Raw genomic sequence first — 26,706 nt, forward strand, 5'->3', positions numbered from 1 at the left:
AAGTGTTAATCACTGTCACGCCCAACTCTTTGCAACCCTGTGGACTACAACCCCCAGGCTCCTCTCTCCATGGAATTCTCCAGGCAAGAATACTGGAGTGGGTTGCCATTCCCTTCTCTAGAGGATTTTCCCAACTCAGGGATAGAACCTGGGTCTTCTGGATTGCAGGCAGATTCTTTGCCATCTGAGCTACACGTTTTTCTCCCAACTATCAATACCCATTCTGAAAGTCACTTAAATTTCCAAATGCATCTGCTTCTTACATGGATAAGAAGGCTATCCAAAATTGATGATTAAACTCCATCAGTGACTATTATAAGGAACAGATAGGACCCACCAGATAAACATTTATTTCTATCATTTTTGGAAGCAGAGGCACTGAGCATAGCTCTATCCCAGCAACAAACACATTCTCTTTGTGTATTCATAATTTCTTGGCAAACAGATACACTATAGATCACACTGTCTCCATTCTCCAACTGATGTGAGGGTAGCAGATACATGTTCGTCATTCACTCTGCCATCACTGTGACATACTTAGGCTGAACGCTCAAGGCGGAATTATCTCTCCCTCGAAATATCTGGTTGCTCTTCATTCCATAGATTCAGATGGCATGTCCCACTTTCAAATGTCTACAAAAAACCATACATTGGGTATCTCAAAATGACGCAGGTTTGGTGGGGGGGCGGGGTTGGTAGATGGGATAGAAATAACATGTGACTATAATCACATAGTTCAGGATTTCAATTCTTATTAACTTTTTGACCTTAGGCAAGCGATTAAACTTCTCAAATCTCAACTTCTTCACCAAAAAATGGGGCTAATCCCCCTAGATATATAGGACTATCTTGAAAATGAACATTAAAGCACTATATATATCTGGCACAGAGTATACACTCAGTAGAAGTAGCTGTTAGTATCAGTAATTCCTCTATAAATAAATCATTTGCTCATCTCTTTCAAACTATGTGTTTTCCTATAAATGCTCAAATGTCACACAAGAAATTTCCTTTCTAACTCTTTACCCTATTAGGCTCATTTTTCAGATGGTGGCTCCCAATGTAGAAAAATAATTTTACAAGAAGCTTCAACTATAAAGTATATAAAGAAATAAACATTAGAAACCTTAGAAACCACAAAAAAATAAGACATGTATGGGGATTAAAATTCAAGTGTTGGCCTGAAAATACATGAGACAGGGTTGAAATAGGATTTAAAATATACAACAGTATTTCAATCTTTTTAACATCAAAAAAATTGAGCCTCTTGTTGCTTTCAGAAGGAACTTACTGAAAGTATTAGTAATACAGATAACTCAACCAGGCTCATGAACTCTTTAGGCCAAGCCATGAAGCTCACCTCATAGTTTCCACCAATATGTATATCATGATATAGTATATCATGAAAATTGCCCAATCCAAGTCAAGTCTTTATGTTAAAAAACTCACCTTAATTCAGCCTCCCTCACCCCAAAGAACCTCACAAATATCCTATCTTTGTCCTCTTCCTTCTAAAATAATATTTTAAGGCTCTGTCAAGGCAATCATTGATGACCACAGTAAGCAATATCCTTAGCTCTGCCTTACTTTGGTATTATTTTCAATAAGCAAGAATTTGACACCCCTATAACAATAGCTGTACATTTATGTAGTCACCCTGAAGAGAATGGCATTAAATAGACCCTCTAATAGAAGGTTGACAGAGAAACCACAATTGCTCAGATTCATCCTAACATAAAACCCCAAGATTCAGGACCTCATGGTCTAGCCAAAAGCAGGCAGAACCAGCCACTTTACTAAGCAAATTGAGGCCCCTTTTAGTGGCAAGTGCTATCCAGCCCTTAAAGAAAAGCCTTTTCTTTTTTAAATTGACTGTTCAAAGCCAGGATCTTTTTATCCTCAGAGTGATGGTACAACCACAATGCAACATGGAACACTGCAGCAATTACATCAACATTTCAAACTAGTTTTGAAAACTACTCTGAGGGTTTTTGGCCCACACTGCTTAGAGAAACTGCCCACATTGATCTAATTCACTCAATAATTGCTCAATTCTCCAATTTATTGCCCAAATGTAGCCAAATTTCTCCCCAGGGACAGGGAAGACACAATGACAGCCTATCACTAAAATGCGCCAAATTGCACATATTACCAAGAGTAAAGCAGAGTCCATGTGAGAGGACTCAGGCATCGAGGGTCCCAAGTTCCCATGTCAGAGGAGCAGTGCCGTGGCTGGGAATAAGTAACTTGGATTGCCATGGCATCATGTGACCAGGAAAATGACAAGCTACCCACTGCGTTCTATTACAGGGAAGTACAATCTGAAGCTGGATAGACTGGAGTGGGGAGAGGTCAGACACATCTCCCATATTTCAGGGCAAAGTCAGCTCTGAGGATGGAGAATTATGCTTTCCTTTCCAAGCTCTGCCACAGCGAGTAGCCCCAGTCATTGGCCAGTGCTTCCTGCCACTGCATCTTTCTGTTGCCATGAGTAGTGGAAATCTTTGAGACTGAGGCAACACTTTTCAAGCAAGACATTCTTAGGGAAGTCATCCACATTCCATACAAAGCAATTTATATTAAGTACTACAGCGGCTGCAAATACATCCATCTTCCTTTCAGAAATGGAAAAGACAAAACGTGCAGCGGAATATGAAACAGCAGAGAGGGGAAAGAGGCAGTAGGGAAAGAAATCGAAATCAAAGTCAACACTCATTCATTCCTGAATTCAGCAATTAGTATGAATATCCATTATGCACCAAGCACGGAAGATACAAGAGTTACCATTGGGTCAGGAAGATCCGCTGGAGAAGGGAATGGCTACTCACTCCAGTATTCTTGCCTGGAGAATTCCATGGACGGAGGAACCTAGTGGGCTACACCCCATGGGGTTGCAAAGAGTTGGACATGACTGAACACTTTACCCTCAAAGAGTTAAATAAAATCATCACACACAAAAATATCTAATTAGGAATCCTTTTAAATGTTTAGGAAGTAAAGTATGGGCTGCTCTACAGGGTTTAGCAATAGTACCCGATCTAGTCTTGGGAGTCACACAAGCTTCTGGAAAGAAGGAATGTTTGAGCCTCCAAGCACAGGATAAGTGGTGTTAACTAGACATGGGGTATCAAAACATGGAGCAAAGTGGAGAGAAGAAAGAAAAAGCAGCCCAGGGAAAGCCCAAGAGCTGTTAGACCAGAGCTCCTCAAACTTTATTTGGAAAATGAATTTTCTGAAAATCTTGCCAAACTGTAGATTTCAATTCTGGACCTGGGGTAGGGTCCAAACTTCTACATTTCCAGCAAGCTCTCAGGTGAGGTCAATACGGCTGGTCAGGTGCACACTTTGTGTAGTGAGGATCCGGAGGATCTGCCCAGACGCCAGAGCAGAGAGAACGAGGAAGGGTCAATGATGAGGCCAGAGAGCCTGGCAGAGGTTGGACCATGCCAGGCTGTGCAGAGCATCTTAAGGAATCTGGTCTCAGAGGAATGGGAACCACGAAGATCTCCATTTCCTTTGTTCTCCCCAAATAACCTTGCTGGGAGTTTCATTTTCCCTGAGAGACAGCACTTTGCAGTATCTAAAGTACAAGTGAGAGCAAAGGTGTTTATGGACTCCGGGGCTTCTAAGAGCCAATAAAGTTCAGCTCCTTCATCACAGACAGACCATTAACAAGCCATGTTTATTAGTAAAAATCCTCAGAACTTAATACACCTTTGTCAGCAAAAGTAATTGATCTTGGCCTGTTAATCTGGCTGGTTTTGCAGACTGAGGACTTGCCACTTTTTTAGAGCATCCTACAGCTCTGTGGGCTTCCCTACTTCAGTAAGTGATTTCCAAGAACATAGAGCCCATAGGGTTCTTAAAATAATTTGGTAAAACAGAATACAAACACCTCTCGTTGGCACCCTGGTCTTTAGCCTTACACGCCTGAAGACATCAGGTCTTCCAGAAATATCTGTACCAACTGCCACCAGCCTGAACATTTGACTGAACAAAGGCACAGTGAACTGTTTGCTGTTCAGTTTGTTGGCGCTTAGTCGCTCAGTTGTGTCCACTCTTTGCGACCCCATGGACTGTAGCCCACCAGGATCCTCTGTCCATGGGATTTCCTAGGCGAGAATACTGGAGTGGGTAGCCATTCCCCCCTCCTCCAGGGGATCTTCCCATCCCAGGTATCGAATCCGCAACTCCTGCATTGCAGGAGGATTCTTTACTGCTGAGCCAGGATGGAAGCTCTTGTTCAGTTAGGCAGGTCATAAAGACTCAAGCTCAGATGAATGTTCAATATACTCTATAAACTACTCTTTGCTTCTGTCTTAGGAAAGAATCTTCTTTCATTTTTAAAATGAACATACACCATGAGGAATGCACTCTGCTATGACTTAGACGACTCTAAGGAACAGCTCAAGGAACTCAAATGTCCACTTCCCTGACAAGTACCAGCTCTCTAGAGGAGTAACTCTTGGCTCGGTCATTTATGTATAGCGGGAACATGGGGATGACACAGTTTCACAAGTGATAGTGAAGCACTGCATTTTCTACATGAATCATAATGCTACTCACATCGAAAAATGTGAGACGCTCTGCTTCTGAAATGGGTAAGAGCGAGAGGTTGTGAAATCCTCTCCAGATATCGTCAAACATTAGCATGTTCTCAGCTGTCTGGAATGCTGTGTATACTGTCCTGACCTGAAGCAAGGATGAGAAACCATGTGTGAGGCATTTGTTCCATTACCCAAGGAATCCGTCTCAGTCAGAAGGAGTGTCTTTCTGGTGGTCTGCTTTTGTCACCACATCCGAAAAACATGGGTAGACAGATATTCACAAATTTGGAGAATGTAACAAAGGAGGCTGGATGTAAAATACAATTTTCATGGTGTACAATATTTACTTGAAGAGCTGGCAACTCATCCATCAGAGATGGGTAATATACACTAGAGATGTTTTACACATTATGGGGTGTGCTCCAAGGCAAACAGTAACCTAACGGGACTAGGATATTTATCTAACAATAGCTATTCTCTAAAGAGCTTCAGACAGTAAGAATCTGCCAGCAGTGCAGGAGATTCTGGTTCAATCCCTGGATTGGGAAGATCCTCTGGAGAAGGCAATGGCAACCTACTCCAGTGTTCTTGCCTGGAGAATCCCATGGACAGAGGAGCAGCCTGGTGGGCTACAGTCCATGGGGTCACAAAGAGTCAGACACAACTGAGTGACTAAACACACACACACACACACACACACACACGTTCTCTCAGGCAAGAAGGAGCTGGCCAGCTTTAAAGGGCAGAACTGTCACAGTTTGGAAGGAAAGAGATTACTGGTTTAGTGTACACCATTACGAGGTAGCAATATGAAAGCAGGTGAAGATTGCTAGCCAGCATCACTGAGCACCCATATGGCTAAGCTCAGAGGTTAGCAAGATGAGCATCAGAAGACACACCTCCCTCCCTTACGGAGGACACGGCCTAACACAGAACAGGAAAATGCTCTGGTAATCACGCTACAGTGGGGCAAGGGCTCACCGGGAAGTGTGTGCACGTGTGTGTTGTGTGTGCGTGTGTCTGCACATGAGGGAAGGAGGGAGGGACAGATGGCAAGTCAGCCAGCCAGGGAGAGCCCTAAGCCTCAGGAATACAAATGAGAAAACAATTTTTTCTGCTTCTGCCTAGAGGCATGGAGTGGTCAGGGAGCTGCCGTGGGTGATGATAACAAACTTTGAAAGGCCAAGCACTGACCAGGTGAAGAAGGATAAGAAAGGTATTCCAAACAGGGGTGGAGACATGAGCAAAGAATGCGAGGCATAAGGAAGTAATGGGTTTAGGGAAAAAACTCGTAATCCAGGGACAGATGGCATGCGTATGTACCTATACGCATACATATTCAGAGATACTAAAATAGTAATGTCTGTGCTTGTGTGCATACATACATGTACCTGTGTACACACACATATATGTTGTAGCCAACTGCTGCGGCCCAACCCACCTCTTTGCACTCACAAACCTGAGTGCACATGCCAGACGTCAGCTGCCCTGAATTCTTTCTCTTAGAGGCCACTTTGCCACCTGAGAGGCAGCTCAAAAGGGTACCCAATCAACTCCCCCACTGGAGCAGACGGGAAGTGGTGCAACCATAACTCATCTCTCTCACTGTCAGGCATGAAATTCTGAGGCATGAATTCCTTTGGCTTCTCAAGTCTGCCGGCAGGGGTGAACTTTGGTCAGGCATGGTGATCCACGCTTGGTCACATACCTCAGCTAGTTGCCTCCCGCTTCTGACCTCATCTCTGCTCTCCTTGGCCAGTATCCTCCATCTCCCATGAGACTCCCTACACCCCAACCTTTGCTGCAGGGTCTGTTTCTGGGAGAATCCAAAGTTAGACATGTAAATGTGGGTCTGTATTTATATTTATAGGCATGCTTATATAGACATGGATATGTGCATGTGGAGAGATACGCCCATAGATACAGACATTTATGCATGCAAATATAAATGCACACAAACACCACATATACACCCAAATGCATCGATGTGTTTCCATCTCTCTATTTATAGTACCATTGTTTTCCTTTTTACCAAAGCATAGCAGGTAATTATACATAGTCTTCTTTCTAAACTGGGGGATCTGCAGCTTCCAGGGGCATACCCTTCCTATAACCTCCTCAGTGGACCACCCAGCCTCGCACAGGTCCTATCCGAAGCCCTTGTCCAGTTTCACCCCCTCACTCCCAGCACTGTCCACAGCAAGGTGTCCAAGCCCATGGCCAGACAGAACCTTCACACTCTGAGTCTCATGGGGCCAGGGCCAGGCTGCACATTTGCAATATTGCCTTCTAAAGCAAACATCTGTCCAGTTGCCAGTCTCAGGACAGGGCCATCTGCTGCCAAGACATTGCCTCTCTCTCTCTCTCTTACTTTTTTTTAGCATACTACATCAAAAGATAGCAAAATAAAAGCATATTAAAAACCAAATTACTTTCATAACAAGCTGCAAAAAAGAAAGCTTATGCCTCAAACTTCTGTATTCACAAAAAGAAAAACGGCTCTTTTGACTCTACCTATACCCAAGCCAACTCCTCATAAAGCTGTGCTCCCTGTCCCCAATGCAAGACTCTCCCTCCTCCCTTATACAGGCTACTGACACTTTCATTAGCTCTATGCCATTGGCCACTCATAAATGTCCTGTCCCCAAGCAAGAGCTCCATCTCCTCCTCTCCTTCCCTTATTAACTGACAGGCTGACACCAGGGACAGTCGACGCCATTAGCTGCCCCTTATGTGCCAAGGGTAACATGGAGAACTAGAAAGAACACAGGATTAGGAATACAGTTGCCAGTCCAGGTTCAATGCATGATGCTGGATGCTTGGGGCTGGTGCACTGGGACGGCCCAAATGTAGGAGATTAGAAGAAAGGATTAGAATATATAGGGATATAGAAAATGTAGAGATTAGAATATGGAGTGGTTCTGGGAATATAGATATAGAAAATCTATGAGTATAGGATATAGCCTGGGCATAGCAACGATTTTTCTTTCATTGATCTTCAGTTCTTTGAAATAAAAGTATTCTCTGAGGGGCCTGAATGCCTGAAGGAATAAGCCCTGGGTTTCATTGATCTACTTCTCTTTATAACAACCAGTTCTTTGTCTGAGACCTTGAGTGCATGAGTATATGACCCTTTACATATAATCTCTAAACTCATGTGCCCCGCTGGTGTTTCCTTGCTGGTGTGTTTAATTAATCAAGCAAGTAATACCTTTAGAGGCATACAATTGCCGGGGGCCTTGCGCCCGTCTGTTTCTTTCATATGCAGACAAAGTCTTTATAAACACACGTTGAGTCTTGTGCATATGCTCCTTACCTTTACATAATATCTAAACTTTTAAACCCATTCCCAACATCGGATAGCTTTGTGTAACTGTCACTGGCGAAACTGCAGGAGCCTCCCATCCTCCCTGCCACCTTCTAAATTTTCTCCCCAAGGAGGCTCAGTTGCCTAAACTTGACCCACCTTTATGGAAACAATAATTCATTCAGGTGCAGATTTAAAGTTTTCTACTGAAGTTTGCATTGCTTTTCCTCAATCTACCCAAAAGAATGAGATGAAAATAATTTAATTATCAGAAAACTTTACAGCTACCAGTGTGGAAGAATAGAAGTGTGAAATGGGCAGTATTTAGTGGCAAATAGAAATTATTACAAAAACAAAGAGCTATTTAGTCATAATTAGCAAGAAAGGAAAAACATGGAAGTTGAGTCTGAATATGAAAAATCATGTTCATCTTCATTAATTAGCTAGTTTTGTGTTTTTATATATTCTTACAAGGTATTTTCTATACCTTATATTACATATTTATATTTATACATACATGGTATATAATGTACATACACCTTATATTACATATTTATTTTCATATCTATATCTACATCTGTATCTATCTACAGGTATAGATATAAATATCTATCTAACTATAGATATAAATACTATCTATCTATAGGTATAGATATAAATATCCTGTGTCTCCTTCCTTCTCTCTCCTTCCTGTCCTTCTTCCCCTTGCAAAAACTATAAACCTTGGTCATGCTTACTTTAATCTGGATTCTCTAAGTTGTATGTGTATGTGTGCTATAGGAAAGAGGAAATATTTTGGGAAAAACATGTAGAGAAATGACAAATACTATGATTTATGATGATCCACACATGATTCTGCTTTGGTGAAGTTAGGATGCTGAAGTTCCCCATATATTGTTTTTTTTTATATTCTGAGATGAGTACTGTGTGTTCTTTACTGCAAAAGATTAAAAGCTTAAAAAATATATGGTTGTACTAACTCCCTACTGTAAATAACTTGGAGCAGCTGGTTAAGACTAGAGTCCCCATCATCATCAATACCACCACCATCACCAATGATTTTCCTCCAAATTTAAAATACATTAATAAAAAATATCCCTTTAAAACTATAACATATGCCAAGTTCCTTTTTCATTCCTAAGCACTATGAGGATATCCTTAGTCTGTGAATTACAAATCAATAGTGCTTAGAAAGGCAAGTCTACAGCTTTGTCTCACTAATCCCTTCTCTGCCCTGAATCCATGGTTTAGGGGTCATTTCCTCCTGTCCATTTTCCTCAGCATAATTGACCAATCCTCAAATCAGCTTCTCTCCAAAGCAAGCTACATTTATCTCCATCTGCTTCCCATTCGACCGCACTAAAGAACTCAACAGCTGCCTAAGCAAGAAGTTTCTCTGGCCCAAAGAATGGAGAATCCATGCCTGCCCAAAGAAGGCAGGTGAAGGGAAATCAACCCCTCTCCCTCACTCTTTAGACCAGTGGTTCTCAATCAGGAGTGATCATGTTCTCCAGGACACATGTGGCAATGTCGGCAGACACCGTTGCTGGTCACAACTGAGAGGGTGAGTGCTCCTAAAATCCAATGGGTAGAGACCAAGGATCCTGCTAAACATCCTACAAGGCACAGGACAGCTGCTACCTGTGAACTATCCAGCCCAGAATATTAACACTGCCAAGGCTGAGATACCCACCTCAGAGTGCTGAGCTTTGTCCTTGGTTCCACATCAGGAGGGAGAGGAGAGACTATAAAGAGACTTAGGCCTGGAGTTGGTGAGCTGAAGGCACAATTAACCAAAACGAATACCCTGGGAACATCCAAAGCAGTACTTACAACACAGGAACACTTGGTACACTTGTCTCCTTCTGGCTGAAATTCCTCCCCTTCTTGGTACTGCACCCCCTCAAACACACAGCCTGGAAAGCAACGCAGAGTTTCGAATCAGGGCCACAGTCTTGATTCAGCTTGAAATTATATCCTTCTAGCCACTGAGCAACCATCCCCACCTCCACCCCCAGCTTGTACAGCATAGTCTTCAATCAAAGGACAAGTGTGCTTCAAAGTTAAAAAAAAAAAAAAAATCCTGTAGACTACAAAAGATCGACATGGACCCAGAAACCCGAAGATGCTAGAAAGCAAACAAAATGTTGGAAGTCAGGTTGGCCTGAGCAGCAACAGTACAGGGTTCTGAGCTGTGCAGAGTCTGAGCAGCTTACCAGCACCACCCCAATCACAGCCAGGGAACCAAATTCCAGAGGAGCTGGAAGAGGCAAAGAGAAGGTCAAGCCAGAGAGGTCAAGGATGAGCTTAGGAGCAAATGACATGAAGAGTTGCCACCTGGAGAGTAGCCAGAAGTGGCCAGCTTCTGCCAGACCCTTCACACTCCTGACCTCACTCTATCTTCAGTGAGCCCACAGAGCACGGACTCTGATCACTGCCCCTGCAGGGAAGGAACACGTGGCCCAGAGAGAGGAAGGAACTCATCCAGCTGGCAGTGCTGGGTGCTAACTCAGCTCCGACCCCCTGGCCATACCACACAAAGGGCCAGACACCAAGATGAGAAAGGACAAAGGCAAGGCAGAAGGCACCATACAGGTTTTCAGTCCCACCCTGTGTGTTGTTGAAGGGGCTAGGATGTCCCCAAGAAGTTTGGTTAAAAATAGGCCCAAGAGCCAGGAGGTACCTCCTATCAGAAAGATGCTGAGGTTGCTGCTCTATTCTTAAGTGATGTCACAGATGACCAGAAGAACAAGCTGGCCAATGACCCTGCGCCACATGGGCCATGCACAGGAGGACTGTCAGCTAACGGCAAAGCCTCCTTCCTCAGGACTGCCTCACCAGCTGCCTTGCCAGAATAGCTGAGGTCACTTTCCACAGATAGAGAGTGCGGAAAGCAGCACTTCCAATGGGGAAACTCAGCAAAGAGGGCTCTCGTGAAAAACCGACTCACGCCCCTGAGAACAGGTGTTCAAGGCCCACTGAAGCCATCAACACACATGCGCAGTCATGTATGACTTTTTGTGGCCCCATGGACTGTATGTAGCCCACTAGGCTTCTCTGTCCATCAAATTTTTCAGGCAAGAATACTGGGGTGGGTTGCTATTTCCTCCTCAAGGGGATCTTCTTGACCCAGGGATTGAACCTGCATCTCCTGCATTGACAGGTGGATTCTTTACCACTGTGCCACCTGGGAAACCCAAAGTTGTCAACAGAACCCACCAAACTCTCAAAGCAGCTGGTTCCTGACAAAAGGAACATCTGAACATATGAGCATTGCCCATAACCACCCGATCAAGCCACCAGACCTATTCATTTTAAAGCTAGATATGAAGCCTGTTGTTCAACTGAAACACATGGAGACAAATGTTACTGAAGCTGAACAGCTGGGTGAACTGTGGCTTTCAGATCTTTCTGATGCCCACAGCGAGAGCCAGGGGAGGAGCCAGAGCCACCCTCCTGCTGTTCTCTTTGATCCAGGAGACCTGATAAGCTTGGTGCCCTCCTCGTGGCCATAGCTCAGCACTGTTAATAACGGCAGGTGCCCAGTCATCTCTTTTCAAAAGACATTTCCAACAAAGGGTCTTCAGTGCTTTCATATATGTTGCACCACTGGTTCTGTCATACAGATTGTCAGACAGGTTAACTGCACAACCCACATGATAACTTAAATAACGAATTTTTAAATGAAAACTCTTGCAAACTGTTCCCTTCACAGCCCATCCTCCTTGAGCAAAGAGTCAGACAAGAAAAGAAGGAGCAGACAACTAAGAATGTCCTGCAATCTGTTTCAGGAAGAAACTGACCACAAGCTGTACGTGTTTGTCATTATGGGGAATACCATTCCATGATCAATGACAGATGCCAGTCCTTCTGAATTACAAGGAGAATACCCCAAGGCCTCAATGGACTGTCCCTCTCTAGACTTGGCTGAGGCCTCCTTCCCAAGACACAGGATAATGCAGTCTGGATGCGGCCAGATCTGAGTCTTCTGATTTTCATGCCAAAGGTTGGTCTTTGAAATTAAGGAGAGAGAATAAAGTTGATTCTTGACCCCATAACCAAGGGCAGAGTGCCTACCCAGATGTCAGGGGGCTAGTGTGCAGCACTGGCAAGCCAATGTTTTACCTTTTTAGTTTATATTGGGGTATAGCTGATTAATAATGTTCCGATAGTTTCAGGTGCCTAGAAAGCAACTCAGCCATATATATACACAGATTCATTCCCCTCTAAACTCCCTCCCATCAGGGCTGACTGGCAAGCTAACTTTTAAAGATTTGCTTTCCAGGGCATCTAGACCCAAGTTGAATAATGATCACGGTGTGGGGTAGGGGCAGGTAGTACAGTATAGTGGCCAGAAAAGAAAAGAGGCCGGGGACCCCAACCCCACCTTTGGACTTATCCTCATTGAGTCAAATTTCTGCCTGTGTGAACTAAAAACACTACTTCATCCCTTACTGAAATGGTGGTGAAGACTTAACATTACAATATGTGCAATCACAGAGTTCAGCCTTTCCTTCCTGGGAACTCAACTTAAAAACAAAATGAGAGAAGCAATTGCTCAAGTATGATAACTTCAGCTGCTGAAATAAATTCACTCTGTTGTTTCTATACACATACTTTCAAAGGCAGTCTAAAAATATGACTATCTTCTAAGTGAAAAGGAATGTTATATATGCCGAGTTGATTCTGCACCAATAAAGCGACAATCTACTCAACCCAACTGAATTCATATTTAACAGCTTTGATATCTTTTAAATCTCTATGGCATATAAAATTTGCTCTGTTATCAATCTCAAGCTTGGCTGTGCACAGAAATTATCCAGGAGGCCTGAGTTTCACCCTCCAAGATTCTGATGGAATTGGTCTGGGATGCAGCCTGGGCATCAAGATTTATTTTTTAAAACTTCCCAGGTGATTTTCATGTGCAGCCTAAAGAATGACTGAGCTAACTTAATAAAGATCCTTTAGGCATTTTAGAATATGGTTACATGATGCAAAGCATTCAGTGCATTCAGAGGGGAATGGTACTCAAGCAAATTCTGTTTGATAGATACAAAATAACTGAGTTATGGAAAGAATTATTTTACTTTCAACTGGTTTCTGGCCTTCACTTAAGCTTATCCAATAACACAAGCTTAACAGAAATTGCAGTGTGAAAAGGAAGCTTGGCTCAATAAAGACTGTCCAGGGAACTCAGGAAGGTTAGGAGCAGTGGAGAGAGACTGTCCTCACTGTCATTCAAAGATGAGGGAAGCCTGGACCCTGGAAGGGACTCAGGTCTGGGAGCGCGGCAGACTGTGTGGAGGGAAATGGCAGGAGGGGAAGGGGCCAGGGGCTCATCTTCACAGAGCATCCCACGACGGTGCCTTTGCCATTTCCCGGGAAGGCTCACAGAACAGAAGGCCGTTTGGAGATTAACTTCAAAAGCAAAGAGAAGTAGTTGTGAGTATCGCCTCCAGTGAGGAAAAGCACTCAGAGTAAAACCCAAAATGTAGAACATCTGTTGAAGAGTATGGGCCAGGGGCTTAAGGGATCAGAAAAAAATCTCTCACCTCAAAATCCCCGGGCTCATACCTAAGGGCAAGAAAAGAGGCAGGAGGCCTTTGTAATCCTGTTCAGAGAAGTAAGAGGAAACACTCCAGCCACTGGAAAGGAAAGATCGCTTTGCTGTCAGCTAGGCCCTGGGGCCCTTTAAAAAGACAGTGATTCCCAGTCACTGCACCACGCAGAAAACTGAGACCGGCAAAGCCTTCAGCTAAATCCACTTAGGGACCCAGCTCTCGGTGTTCAGAAAACATCTGGTCGCCTCATCACCAAAGCAAGCCCCGGCCAAGGTATTGCAATATGAAGCAGTAAAAAGACATTTCTGGAAGCAAGGGAAAGCCACAACCTTTCCTTCCAAAATAAGCGTTACCTGTGGCCCCGTGGAGTGGAAAGCAGGCCTCCGGAGCCTGGAGCATCCTTGCCAAGACCTACAGCACATTGCAGTCATCCCGGGCCCACCAGAGTCCAACCGGACATTTCTATGCAAAGAAGTTTGCTCTCCTCACCCATTAGGTACACAGACATAAAGGGAGAAAAATTCCAGTCGGGAGTGGGAAAATCATGCATGCTTGAGAGAACCCCGAAGGATTTCAACAGTGCTGTACTGTACCAGGGAGCTGCACTGCCTTCCCCTTCCTGAGAGGTTACCTGGACACGTGGGGCAGCATGTTCCCAGATGCTTGGAGGGGTTTTTACAATGAACGACACACCGCACCTCAGACTCTGTGACAACGCCTTCCTGAAAAATAGAATGCCACAATCAACGTCAGCCCCAGTATTCCCACGGAGATTTACTCACTTCTGGAAAGTAGCCAAAGAGGTAGGAGAAGAATTTGAACACGAAAAGTGCAAAGGGGGATAGGCATCAGGTCCATAGGTCCGTGGCACAAACGAGGTCTGATGGCTCCAGCTTGTCCATTGCAAAGCGCAAATCTTGTCACCAGTTCTCTTCCCTGTTCTAGTTCTTTCTCTTTGACTCTGATTTCTTCCTTTCTTTCTTTAAATCTAGTATTTAAGATTTCCTTGCTGTCTGTCAGTAGCTGACAGAGTCTAGCTGTTCATTCACAACTGTTTTAGGTTTTCAACATGTACTATATGATCTATAATTGTTATTACACTTTAAGCCATTAATTATAAGCCACAAAGGGCAAACATAATATCCCAGACTGGCATCTGGAGACCCAAATCCTCACCACCCTTCCAGGAATAACTAGACACCAGCTCTGTAATCATAGACATTTCTCTGGGCTTCCCAGAGAGCTTGGCTCTCACGCAGCAAATGAAGAGACCAGATAAAACTATTTTAAAGATCATACTATATTATGTTAAAGTAGAGACTTTTGGTCTTAATAACAAAATCAAGGGACTCATTTGCAACTGATCTTTTGACACTAGTACTTTAATGTTGCTTGAAACATTTTTTTAAATTCAATTTTCAGAGTTGGTCTTTGAAAGTTTTTCTCTATATTCTCTACCCACTTGGTTTTGTGTGTTTATTAATTTTCTTTCAAGGGGAATGGTAACAAAAGGTAAAACACTGTGTAACAATCTGACAACTAGACAATTTTCTTCATTGAGCCTGCTACTCTATCATCTCAATCCAACAAGGAAAGTTACATCCTAAATGTCTTCACATCTGTCAGACCTGAGGCTTCCACTACCAAGAAATTTATTGTGGTCTATATCACATCTGGAAGGGAAAAAATGTCAAAATTCCAGCAATATACAACATCAAAAAAGGAACTGGCCTTTAGTTATATAACTGAAGCAATGCAAAAAGTCCAGGATCAAATTCCCTTTAGTATCTGCAATGCAGATGCAGGATTCAGGTTACTCCCCAGCATGAATTTCCTGTCTCTGATCTTCAGATTTTCCTCTTCCAGTAAGACACTAAAAGTGGAAAATAAAGGTAAATTTTCCACCATCTAACTCCTTCAGTAAGAAGACATAAGAAATAAGCTAGAATTCAACTCAAGTGGAAATTAACCGGATCATTAGACTAGCTGTTACTGGTCTGGTACCAAGTTGTACTCAGTATACGCAGGCTCTACCAGAAGTGTTTTAAATGACAATGTTGCTCATTCTCACAACCACTCTATGAGGTAGTACTATCCTCATTTTATGGGCATGAATGTGAAGTCTGGAGAGGTTAAGTAACAAGTTATGTGAATGGCAACAGCCATATTTTACTCCCTACACTACACTCTCTCTTCTGTTACTCATTCTGTGTCCTGAGAAGAAACATCTTGGAGAGAGAGGTTGCAATTGTGTCCTTCAGCAGAGGAGCATCTTACATGAAGACTTCCCTGATGGTACCAGTAAACAGTCATTTCCTGCATTCATAGATGAGGTCTCCTTCCCTAAAGAAGGAAGAAAGTAAGCAGGAGTAGGAAGGTACTAACTGAGAGAAGCCGAAGCTTTTTGTCACTAATTTAACAGAGGTTTGCCTTTATGGTGATTGAGTAAAATGATATTTTCCCTGGTGGTACAGCAGTAAAGAATCTGCCTACAATGTAGAAGAACAGGGTTCAATCCCTGGGTCGGGAAGATCCCCTGGTGGAGGGCTTGGCAACCCACTCTAGTACTCTTGCCTGGAGAATCTCATGGACAGAGAAGCCTGGCAGGCTGCAGTCCTTAGGGTCGCAGAGTCAGACACGACTGAAGTGACTAAGCAGTAGCAACAGGGCTTAGGCAAAGTATTATAAAAGGAGAAAAATTAAAAGGCAAAGTTCATCCTTGGTAGTGAACATCTCTCTGTGCTTCATCCTAAAGTTAAGCACTTCCTAAGTCTGTTGGTCTTTAAGATCTCTTTCAATAATAATTTGATATTCCTATATATTATCTCTGGGCCCTCGTGAGTGACTAGTTACCAAAGCTGATAAGCAATAGGATTTTCAGTGTTCACAAATGATGATGGCTTGATATGTTATTCATTCAACAGAATATTCCCTCCCAGATAACACTGGGATAAATTCCCTCCCATCTAATTCAAACAAAGGCAGCAAAATTCACCACTGGTTCATGCAACTTGAGGATCTTCAAGACCTCTGACTATTGTATACAAATGTTATAGTCCACTCCAAAAGGCAAGTGGCTGTTGCTTTCAGAGTGTCTCTGTCAAAAATTGGAAATTGCATCAGTCAAGAAGCAGGTGGTGATGGGGTGGGGCAAATTTAGAATGAGCGTGGGCTTTGATGTTGTTAAAAGTCATTGTCATCATCATTTGGTTCCATGAAGCTGACTGAATGTATAACCCAGATAAAAAAATTCAACAAATATTCACTGAATCAGTTAATCTATTATTCATATCTATTCTACCTACTGCTTATTTTCATAAATAATTTAGATTACTACATAAATAAATTGAATATTTAACTGAATAAGTAACTGAAGATCTTATGAGTGAACATGCCCGCTGTGGGCTTATAATAAGAACATGATTCCATAAGATTCAGATTTCAATAAGCTAAAAGTCAATATATTTGAGATAACATCAGAGAGAAATACGCATTATTATACTAACTGCTTTCTCCTTTAAATGCAACAGCATATCTTTGGACAGTGAAATGAACCTGGGGTAAAATGATTAGCATTTTCTCTTCTCTACAGAGAAAAAATTTTAAATTATGTCAACATTAGATGAGCATTTTTTTAACAGAGTATTTCTTTAAAGAAAATAAGTTAGAAAATTTTGATTCTTCATTTCCCCTTTAGTTTATCTTGCCTGTGTTAAAGACGTGTAACGATTAGAATCACGTGGAAACGGTGCACTTTTCAGAGTTGAGCAAGCACCAGGCACAGTGGGCTCCTTAGGAGCTGAACTGGTGGTTCTTAAATCGGTCGGGTTGAAATCATGGAAATCACAATGTCCTAAGTGCTTTGGTTAATACAGTTTACAGACTGGCTTCAGTTCAAAATGTTTCTAAATTAAAAAAAAAGAAAGAAAAAGGAAAACATATATCCTCTAACAATACCTCTTTCTGCTAACAAGAATTTGTGTTTTGCAAAGCTGACTCAACAGGAAGACATGAATTTTCCCCAAGGGCATATGCATCTTCTCGGAGCTTTTCCAGGCACAATTTAACAACGGTGAACAATTCTGCTGTGTGCTTCTGGAAGTAAGACCCATGCAATAACTATCCTGTACCTGTCTTGTTATGGTGAATGTCACAATAAATATAGACAAGGATAGAGGTGGTTTTTCATTCGTTTCTCATTTTTTGCTTGTTTCTTTGGAGTTTTGTTCTGTGTTTGTTCTGTGTTCTGGAAAGGGTTTCTGAAAAGGACTTTATGGATTTCCTGTCACTGGAAAGTAAAATAGATGGACTTTACCTGGCACTGGCGCAGGACACAGGGTTCAGCAGGATTCTGCCATTTGAAGGAGCTGTTGTAGGTACTTCCATCATAGGTACAACCTAGAAGAAACACAGAGGCAGGAAGAAAGGCCAAGAATGAATGTGAGTTTCATTTATCTTTGAAGCAAAAGAAGTTACGTCTTCTAAGCCAGAACTAGTGATCGTAGGAAACACCATGCTCCTTGGCTATTTTCCTCTAAACACAACTAAGCCTTCTAAGTATCCACTTGGCTTTTTACTTACATTAATTCTTTGACTACCAAAAAGATTAACCTCACAGATTATATTTTCAAATGAAAAACCATGGATTGATGAACTCTTTAAGCCAAAATGCATAACCTCGTGACTTTATTTATACCTAGTAAGTATGAAGAGGACCAGGACTCAAAACATCACTGTGAAAGGGGATTTTACACAAGACTAAATGAACTTAAGATTGCTGAAGGTCAAGAGTGAAATGTAAAACACGGCAAGAAGCAAAAGCAAGAAAATTAAAATATAAAAAATGATCACAAAATTCTATACCCATATGACTCCTGACAAGCTACTGTCTTCAAAAGATGAAACCTTCCAAGCCTTGCCTCCAGCTTTAAGAGCTATGATTTCATTTTTCACTTTGATTTTACTTTTAAGTGGTGAACTAGATTAAGGAAATCTGAAACTAGACGATGTATGGATTATCCCATGTCAATTCACTAGCCAAAACAGAAGTCATGCTCATTCACTGGCAAAAACAGAAGTCAAAGGCCAGAGAGTCTCAAAAAAGGAAACATGTTTAAGCCTCTGTAGAAAGAGCCAAATAAATAATGGTGCAAGGATCACAACCTAGATCTTAATTTAGTTTGTCCAAATAATGCCTTCTACCTTGTGAGTTACGTTTCAGGGGAAGATGAACCCGGCTATGTCTCTAGTAAATGCACATTGGATTATCAGGAGTATGCCAGGCAAATGGGATTTACCAAGTACAGCCCTACTGCTTAGCCCAAAGCATATAGCAGTAGGAACACACAGATGGGATAATGCAGATATAAAAGGGTCTGCCTCTGTTCCAGTGACTGGCTTCCGTCAACCCATTCCACCTCAATTCACAATTTTTCTTATCCAAGATACAAAAAGAAGACTCGCCTCCTTCCCTGAATTCTTTTGGATACTGCAGTGGTAACTTAAAAAAAAAAAAAAACCTTCAATACAAACATAATAATAAACACTTAAGAAAACTTCAATAGACATTTTTATAAACTCAGAACCATGATTCAAATTCCCAGAGAATGATGAATGATTGAAAAGGGCTCAGTAACACTCTTCTCTCTAGTTCCTACAAATCAAATTACCAAAGTACACAGCTGATTGGAAACATATTAGGGAAATGCTTTCACTATATATTTTTTAATTTCCTTTGCATGAAGTGTTACAGCGATAAAATGTTCAACCACAGGGACGCCTAGCACACTGCAAATACTTAACGCCAAACCCAGAATGAATACAGTAAATTTTCAACAATGAAAACCAATATAAAACTATTTGGGCTAGCATAAATCTTACGGAACAAACACACTTAACAATAGACGTGCCATGTGCATGTCTGATTCACTACCACAGACTCACTCGGATAATAAATAACTTGTTCCGAGAGGTGGAGGTGGGGAAATCAGAGAACCAAATCCAATTCAAGTTAAGTCCAAGTAAATATGAAACGCCTGCCAAGTCTGCCAGTAGAGTTTCCAAATATGTTATACATTTTCATCCTCTGGATTAAAAAAAAAAAACTAAAAGAAAGAGTGATTTTATGATTCTAATAGGGCAGGCAAAGAGATTGCCTTTTTTACTTCGCAGGAGGAAGTGCACTGTAAGCCCATATACATCAGGCAGGAACTGCAGGCCAAGAGACCGTTCCCGAACAATGCCAGGCCATATGTAAAGGACTTCGAGGAGTAGGGCAGAAGTCTCTAGATTATTCCACCCAGGATGGGATACAAGGTATTGGCACAGTGGTCCACAGTGCAGGGAACCCAGCCATGTTTTAAGCCTCAAATAACTCAAAATGAAGGCTGGCTCCTCCACTAGTTTAACATATAAAGACCAAGATCAAATTATGACCAGCTTAACTGCCCTTGTTAACATGTGAGTCTACCACATCTGAGTCCATATAATAGATGTTCCCAAATGTTGGATGAGTCAGAATGATTGAATAGATTCAAAAATATCAGTATTAATCTCTTTCAAAAGTAAAAGCTATATCTTTTTATTCTTCACGTACCCTCAACAGCATTGGCTGGTTTTGGCAACTCCAGTAGACTAAGCATCCTAGGTCGATTTCAGATGTAAGGGATTCTTGGGAATCAGATAATTTTAAAAAGGCTATTTTCACTGTTCTTGGGGTTCATGTTCTAAGATAAACATGCCATCTTAATGCAAGACACTAACATGAGCTATGTGAAGACTCACATATACATACAATCAAAAAGAGTCTCAGACTTACTCCAGAATTACTTCCTATTCTCTGTAAGGCAAACTTCTTTATAATAAAATTTCTTTTGCCACCAACTTTATACTGCTAGTAGGGCAGACTGGCAACATCTTGCCCCTTGAAACCCCAGAGGAGGAATATATTAAATATCTATTATTGGCCAGAGTAGAAAGAAAGACAAAAAAAATTGTCCATTGTACATCAAGGCAGTGTTTCTCAAACCACTTCTATGGAAAGGTTTGTTTTGTTTTTGTTTTTCTAATTCACTGTGGGCCAATACATTCATAAAATATAATAAAAATAGATTACTATAAAAATTAATTTTAAAAGGCTGGCAAAATATAATTTTTATTACTATATGTAACGGGTATAGAATTACTTAGTAGAATCATGAGAAACATTTCTAGTTGCTTACTCTCTGATTCTGTACTTTTCTCACTGTAGCTCAGCATTGTCATTTCTGGACAATGGAGACTTACAGAGCGCATTTTGAGTTGCTCTGCATTGAGGGATGTGTCATGGGATGGGGGAACAGCCCAAAGAAACAATCAAAAGATTTCAATCTTAGACATTTAGAACTAGAACTCAAATAGCAGATAATAAACTTTCTCTCTTTCATTTACATGTAAGAAAATTTGCACAAACAAGATTAAAGTGGTTTACTCAAAATTAGAAGCCATTAGGTGTGAAACTAACACTAAAACCTGGTCCTGCGTGAAATCCACCTTTTCACATTCAGGTCTAAACTCACAATATTATTTGAGCACTTTCTAATTCGTAAGGTCTTTTGTACTGAGGACTTAACGGCCCAGGAAAAAAATCAACTCTGTCCTTTTAAATTAAATGATAGAATATCCAGGAACTTAACGAAAGAGTGGACAAGCTGGGCAACAGACAAATGGTTAGGCAACCAGTAAAGTCATTTTTCCTCTTCTTCAAATATTTTAAAATAAATGTTCGAGAAGGGGATTTATAAACATTCATTAGTTTTCTTCTGGAGATAAAAAGCCTTTCAGACTCCAAGAGCATCATGAAAACCACCTATATAGTGGCAGAAAGAGTGGTTATTTTCTGATAAAGTCACTGTACTATTTTTAAACCTGCAGCTCTCAATCTAGCATGATTTTGCCTTCCCCTTCTAATATCCAACCAGAGGACTTTTCATAATGTTAGGAGATATTTTTAGATGTCACAGGCTGGGGATAAAGGTGCTTAACTGGTTCTACCACACAGGAGTCAGAGATGCTGCTAACACTCCACAACGCACAACAAAGAACCAACCAGTTCACAACGTCAACTGTGCCAACGTTCAGAAACCCTGGTCTAAACCGTCACACGAAGCCCAAGATGGTTTTTCTTCCCAAAACTAAAATAGTACAAAAACAAGCCTAAACTAGCTATATAGTACTTGTGCATTTATTTCAGCTTTTTATATTAAATATTTTCAGGGTGAGGAAGAATTTCAGAGCATTTTTTTAAACACACACTATTGAGGAGAAGCTTGGCCCAATCAACGAGGAAAACAACACGGCAATGGAAACAGTTCAGTTTCAGTTTCAGTTCAGTTGCTCAGTCGTGTCCGACTTTTTGTGACCCCACAGACTGCGGCACTTGAGGCTTCCCTGTCCACCACCAACTCCCAGAGCCTACTCAGACTCATGTCCATTGAGTCAGTGATTCCATCCAGCCATCTCATCCTCTGTCATCCCCTTCTCCTCCTGCCTTCAAGCTTTCCCAGCACCAGGGTCTTTTCCAATGAGTCAGTTCTTCGCATCAGGTGGCCAAAGTATTGGAGTTTCAGCTTCAGCATCAGTCCTTCCAATGAACACCCAGGACTGATCTCCTTTAGGATGAATTGGTTGGATCTCCTTGCAGTCCAAGGGACTCTCAAGAGTCTCCTCCAACAACACAGTTCAAAAGCATCAATTCTTCAGCACTCAACTTTCTTTATAGTCCAACACACTTCCATATATGACTACGGAAAAACCATAGCTTTGATTAGACAGACCTTTGTTGGCAAAGCAATGTCTCTGCTTTTTAATATGCTGTCTAGGTTGAAGCACATAAATAAATTGAATCCATAATGAAGTGATAAAACTCATTTTTCTTATTAGTTGTGACCTTTTTTGGAAGCCACATTATCCCAAGGGAGAGAGAATGCCACACATTTTCATCATTCTGTCATTAAAATAGCTGTTAAAAATCATCAGGACCATGAACAAATAAAGCACTGGCCACCTAATGAATCTTAGCTCCACCCAGTCTCATCCTTCTAGTTTTAATCCTCTCTTTTTTCACATTAACATTAGCCTACAGATCTTATCATTACCAATAACTTACCCCCAGCACCCAAGGGCCTAGCTACATGGCCCCAACCTACCTTTCCAGTCTTCTCCCCTGGTTCCTGGAACTAGGTCTCTGGGGTTACCTGATCATAATAAACTTGAATGCTTCTTTAAATAAGTTCAAGTTCTTCAACCAAGGCTATCTGGCTCCTGCCTTCATTATCCCACTGAAACATCACTCTCTTCAGCTGTAGCTGCCTACATGTGTCCAATCCAAGGGGACACTCAGCCCTTATCTTAGAAGACTTGTCTGTAGCAAGTCGACCACATTTTCCTTTGTCCATCACTCCCCACCACCCCACTTTTCCAGATGTTCTCATACAACTGCCTTTCCATTACCTCTACTCTTGCCTCAACTTAAGCTGCTAGGTGTTCCTCATCTGGACTATTACAGCAGGCTAACTGACTGCTTATGGCTGGGATGGGATCCTTTTCCAGGCACCCTCCTACACAACTACCAGTGTGTGCTCTTTCAAATCCAGTTATTATCTCATTCACACTCTTGAACTCTTATCAGTGACTGATGGTTTAGCCTGGCTGAAGTACATACTGGTACTTTATCTCCAATCTCTCTTCTCTAGACCAACTGGATCAGAGTCTCTGGAAGTAGGAAGCAGAAGAAGAATCTAATGTGTGGCCAGGATTGAAAATCATTGACCTTTACTATAAAATTCAAACTTAGCATATGCAAACTCTCAGATCTGGCCTTGACTCACTTCTCTGTTCTCTTATCTGCTGCTCCGAAACGCCCCACACTTCTCCCAAAAATCACCAAATAATGTTACCCTATGATTTCGCAAATGCTGGCCCCTTCTTAAAAATCCCAGACCTCATCCATTTCCCTCCATTTCCATTATCCTCACAAGGACACAAAAGTCACCCAGGCTCTCCTTCCTTGTGTGGCTAACTTCTCTTTCCAGACTTAACTCAAGGTCACAGCCTCTGAGAGGCCTTCCTAGAAACTTCCCCACTCAGGGTAAGTTCCAGTGCTCCTCCAGGAAGACTTGGCCTCTCAAACATCTATTTCAAGGTACTTACGGTACTTAATCAATGTCGCATTTCACCAATAATATAGAGTAAACATCAATATACAAACTATTCCTGCAAACCGCAAGGAAAAAGAAATGGAGAAAGGATGACATTCCTTGGATGTCCTGTTTTCCCCTTTGGCAGGTAGACCACTTCGAGTCACTATCCCACCTCCAGAAACAACAAAGTTTTCCTGGAGCAACTCAGATGCCAAAGTCTGTCTCTTCTAATACCAATCCCCATGCCCACTCCCCCATGGCCCAGGTCAGCCTGAGCCAAACGCAGTGGAGAAAAGTCCTTGAGCAGCCCAGCACTTACACACCCTTAGCAATGAGAAGCATATCAACGCATCCTCAGCCCCCTTCTCCCATACTGGCACACCTCACTTTCAGAAGGATGCCTTTTCTTTCCAAAACCCACTTTAGTCCTCCAAGTTACTGGTTTATTATTTTTTAATTTATTTATTTATTTATTTTGGAGGTAGGGAGCAGCATGCAAACTGCCATATTTATTTAAAAGAAACCAACTGTGGAGTCTTTGAAATCAGTTCATTCCTACCTGGTACAGGGAAGCGGAGCAGATCGGTCTGCCATTCTTTGCTGTTTCCAGGTCACCTGATCTGGTAGCCCCACTCCCTGGACTTGGTCAATAATCCCTAAATTACTTCAGCCCAATACAATTTATTTAATGAACCATTTTTCAGATACTGCTCTCCAGGAACATATGGAAGTATAATCAAAAGGGATAAACATAAAACCTGACTAGCCATTCTAGGGCTTAAATCTTGTCCTTAGGAGTTCATTTAAAACAGGCTTTTATTACTCTTCAAGGCTGTACCTACAATGAATCCTGCAGGCAATTTTGCTTATTTTTAGCTAATGGGAATTTTATAGTCAAACCATTTCCTCAATCCCAAGAGAAAGATTCAGACCCATGAACTGAGTTCTTGAAGAGTGGTGCGTGCCCCCTGTCACAATAGTATTTTCCATAGGTTTTTTGTTTTGTTTTCCAATTATGAATGAAAAACATGATTGAAATAAAATAATTAACAATAGAGAAAGAAATGGTGGAAAGCTATGTAACTTAATTTTTGATGATTTCTGAATAAAACCCTAAATACACAGAAATATCAGGTACATACAGATGACTTGTAAACTCAACTCACTTCACCAGTATAAAGGAAAGCAAAATCTCCATGTGATTTGCTTGGATTTCTAATCTATGTGCTTACTGAAGACTGTGAAGTGATGACACTGTGGTTTATAGAACCTGTCTCATGACTATAACATTGTAATACATACAGTATCTGGCACTGATGTTAAGGTAACAGAACAGAGTCTGTGAGTCACAAACAAATTACGCTTCTATTTGATAAAACACAATTTCAAACTTTTAATATAACTGATACTATAAAAGAAATATGCAACGCATTAAGGACAAAAATGCCTGCAACAACTATTTAATATGAGCCACATCACCCATCATTCCTGCATCTGACCTGGTCTTATCATTGTTGTTATTGTGAGAGTTGACTGGTTGGATCTCCTTGCAGTCAAAGGGACTCTCAAGAGTCTTCTCCAGCACCACAGTTCGAAAGCAACAATTCTTCGGCACTCAGCTTTCTTTATGGTCCAACTCTCACATCCATACATAACTACTAGAAAAACCATAGCTTTGACTAGACAGACATTTGTTGGCAAAGAGATGTCTCGACTTTTTAATATACTGTCTATTATAGCTTTCCTTTCAGGGAATAAACACTTCTAAACATGGGAGTGCTTCTACATCTAGGCTGAGTCAGTATTGCATAAGCCATGCTACCACCATATCCGACTGTCAAATAGCCAATATCCATTGTTTCTCACAAGGCAAAAACAAAGAACTATTTTGAGCTCATACTGAGCAAAAATGAAAAAAGAAGAAAAACCTGCAGAGATTATCCTGTGAAGTCATAAGTGTGGTTTTCTAATGCAGGAAAATGTCACTAGAAGTCATTTCCAAAGATGAATTCCAAAAATATTTTCAGAAATATTACATAAACAACCCTCCAACAAGAGAGAAAGAGAAAATTTAAGTTGTTGCATAATTATTATAGGTGAGGCACCGTACTTGGAATTTTCACATACAATTTAATTTTATTTTTATAAAAAGCACTCTAGGGCAGATAATATTTTACCCCTAGTTTTTAAAATGATGATCCAATATTCAGAAAAGCTAAATTACTCTGTCCAGGTCACACAGCCACTCTTTATTTGAGTCCAAAGTCCACGTTCCATTTATTCACTAGGTCCTGCCAGATGCATGGAAGAAACTCAGAAATTAGTAGCTCCCAGAGTAGAAATAACATTCCTGGAGAGGATGACATGCTGCCTTTCACTTGCTCATTTACATGATCCTTTAACATCAGGTTCCAGTGATGTCTGAAAACCAGTATTATAGAGTAAAATTGGAAGAAGCAAGAGCCTATTCTGTGGATTTATGTTTACTCTGTTCTAAATGCCTTTACCTCTAGCTATGAACCATGCTGTGTCTCAGGCCTTTTGACATGATGAAGCCACAAATAACAAGGGCTCAAAAGATCAAATCCCCTTCATGGATCACAGTCTTGTTGTGGCAAAAGGGCTGTGTAACTCAGTGAAGCTATGAGCCATGCCGCGCAGAGCCACCCAAGACAGATGGGTCATAGCGAAGAGTTCTGACAAAACAAGGTCCTCTGAAGGAGGAAATGGCAAAACACTCCAGTATTCTTGCCATGAGAACCTCATGAACGGTATGAAAAGACAAAAAGCTATGGCACCAGAAGAGGAGTCCCCAGGTCAGAAGGTGTCTGATATGCTACTGTGAAAGATCACAGGGTAATTACTAATAGCTCCAGAAAGAAAAGTGGCTGGGCCAAAGTGGAAATGACGCTCAGGTGTGGATATGTCTGGTGGTGAAAGTAAAGTCCAATGATGAGATGGTTAGATAGCATCACCAACTCAATAGGTATGAATTCGTGTAAACCCCAGGAGATAGTGAAGGACAGGAAAGCCTGGCATGCTGAAGTACATCAGGGTGCAAAGAATCAGACATAACTTAGCAACTGAACAACAACAACAACAAAAATCAAACA

The 26,706-nt window shown here is 41.5% G+C and overlaps 1 protein-coding gene across 2 annotated transcripts in view; it reads right to left on the bottom strand.

The window, feature by feature from the left end:
* BMPER (BMP binding endothelial regulator) overlaps positions 1-26,706 on the bottom strand; it is a 252,643-nt gene that overhangs the window by 172,031 nt on the left and 53,906 nt on the right. For both annotated transcript variants that reach the window (XM_061414163.1, XM_061414164.1), the window contains exons 4-6: positions 17,731-17,813; positions 14,047-14,137; positions 9,688-9,770 (exon numbers count right to left, since the gene is read on the bottom strand). In XM_061414163.1, the coding sequence (XP_061270147.1) occupies positions 9,688-9,770; positions 14,047-14,137; positions 17,731-17,813 (257 nt within the window). The remainder of the gene's footprint in view (positions 1-9,687; positions 9,771-14,046; positions 14,138-17,730; positions 17,814-26,706) is intronic.

Source organism: Bos javanicus, chromosome 4, assembly GCF_032452875.1.
Source record: "Bos javanicus breed banteng chromosome 4, ARS-OSU_banteng_1.0, whole genome shotgun sequence".
NCBI lineage: Eukaryota > Metazoa > Chordata > Mammalia > Artiodactyla > Bovidae > Bos > Bos javanicus.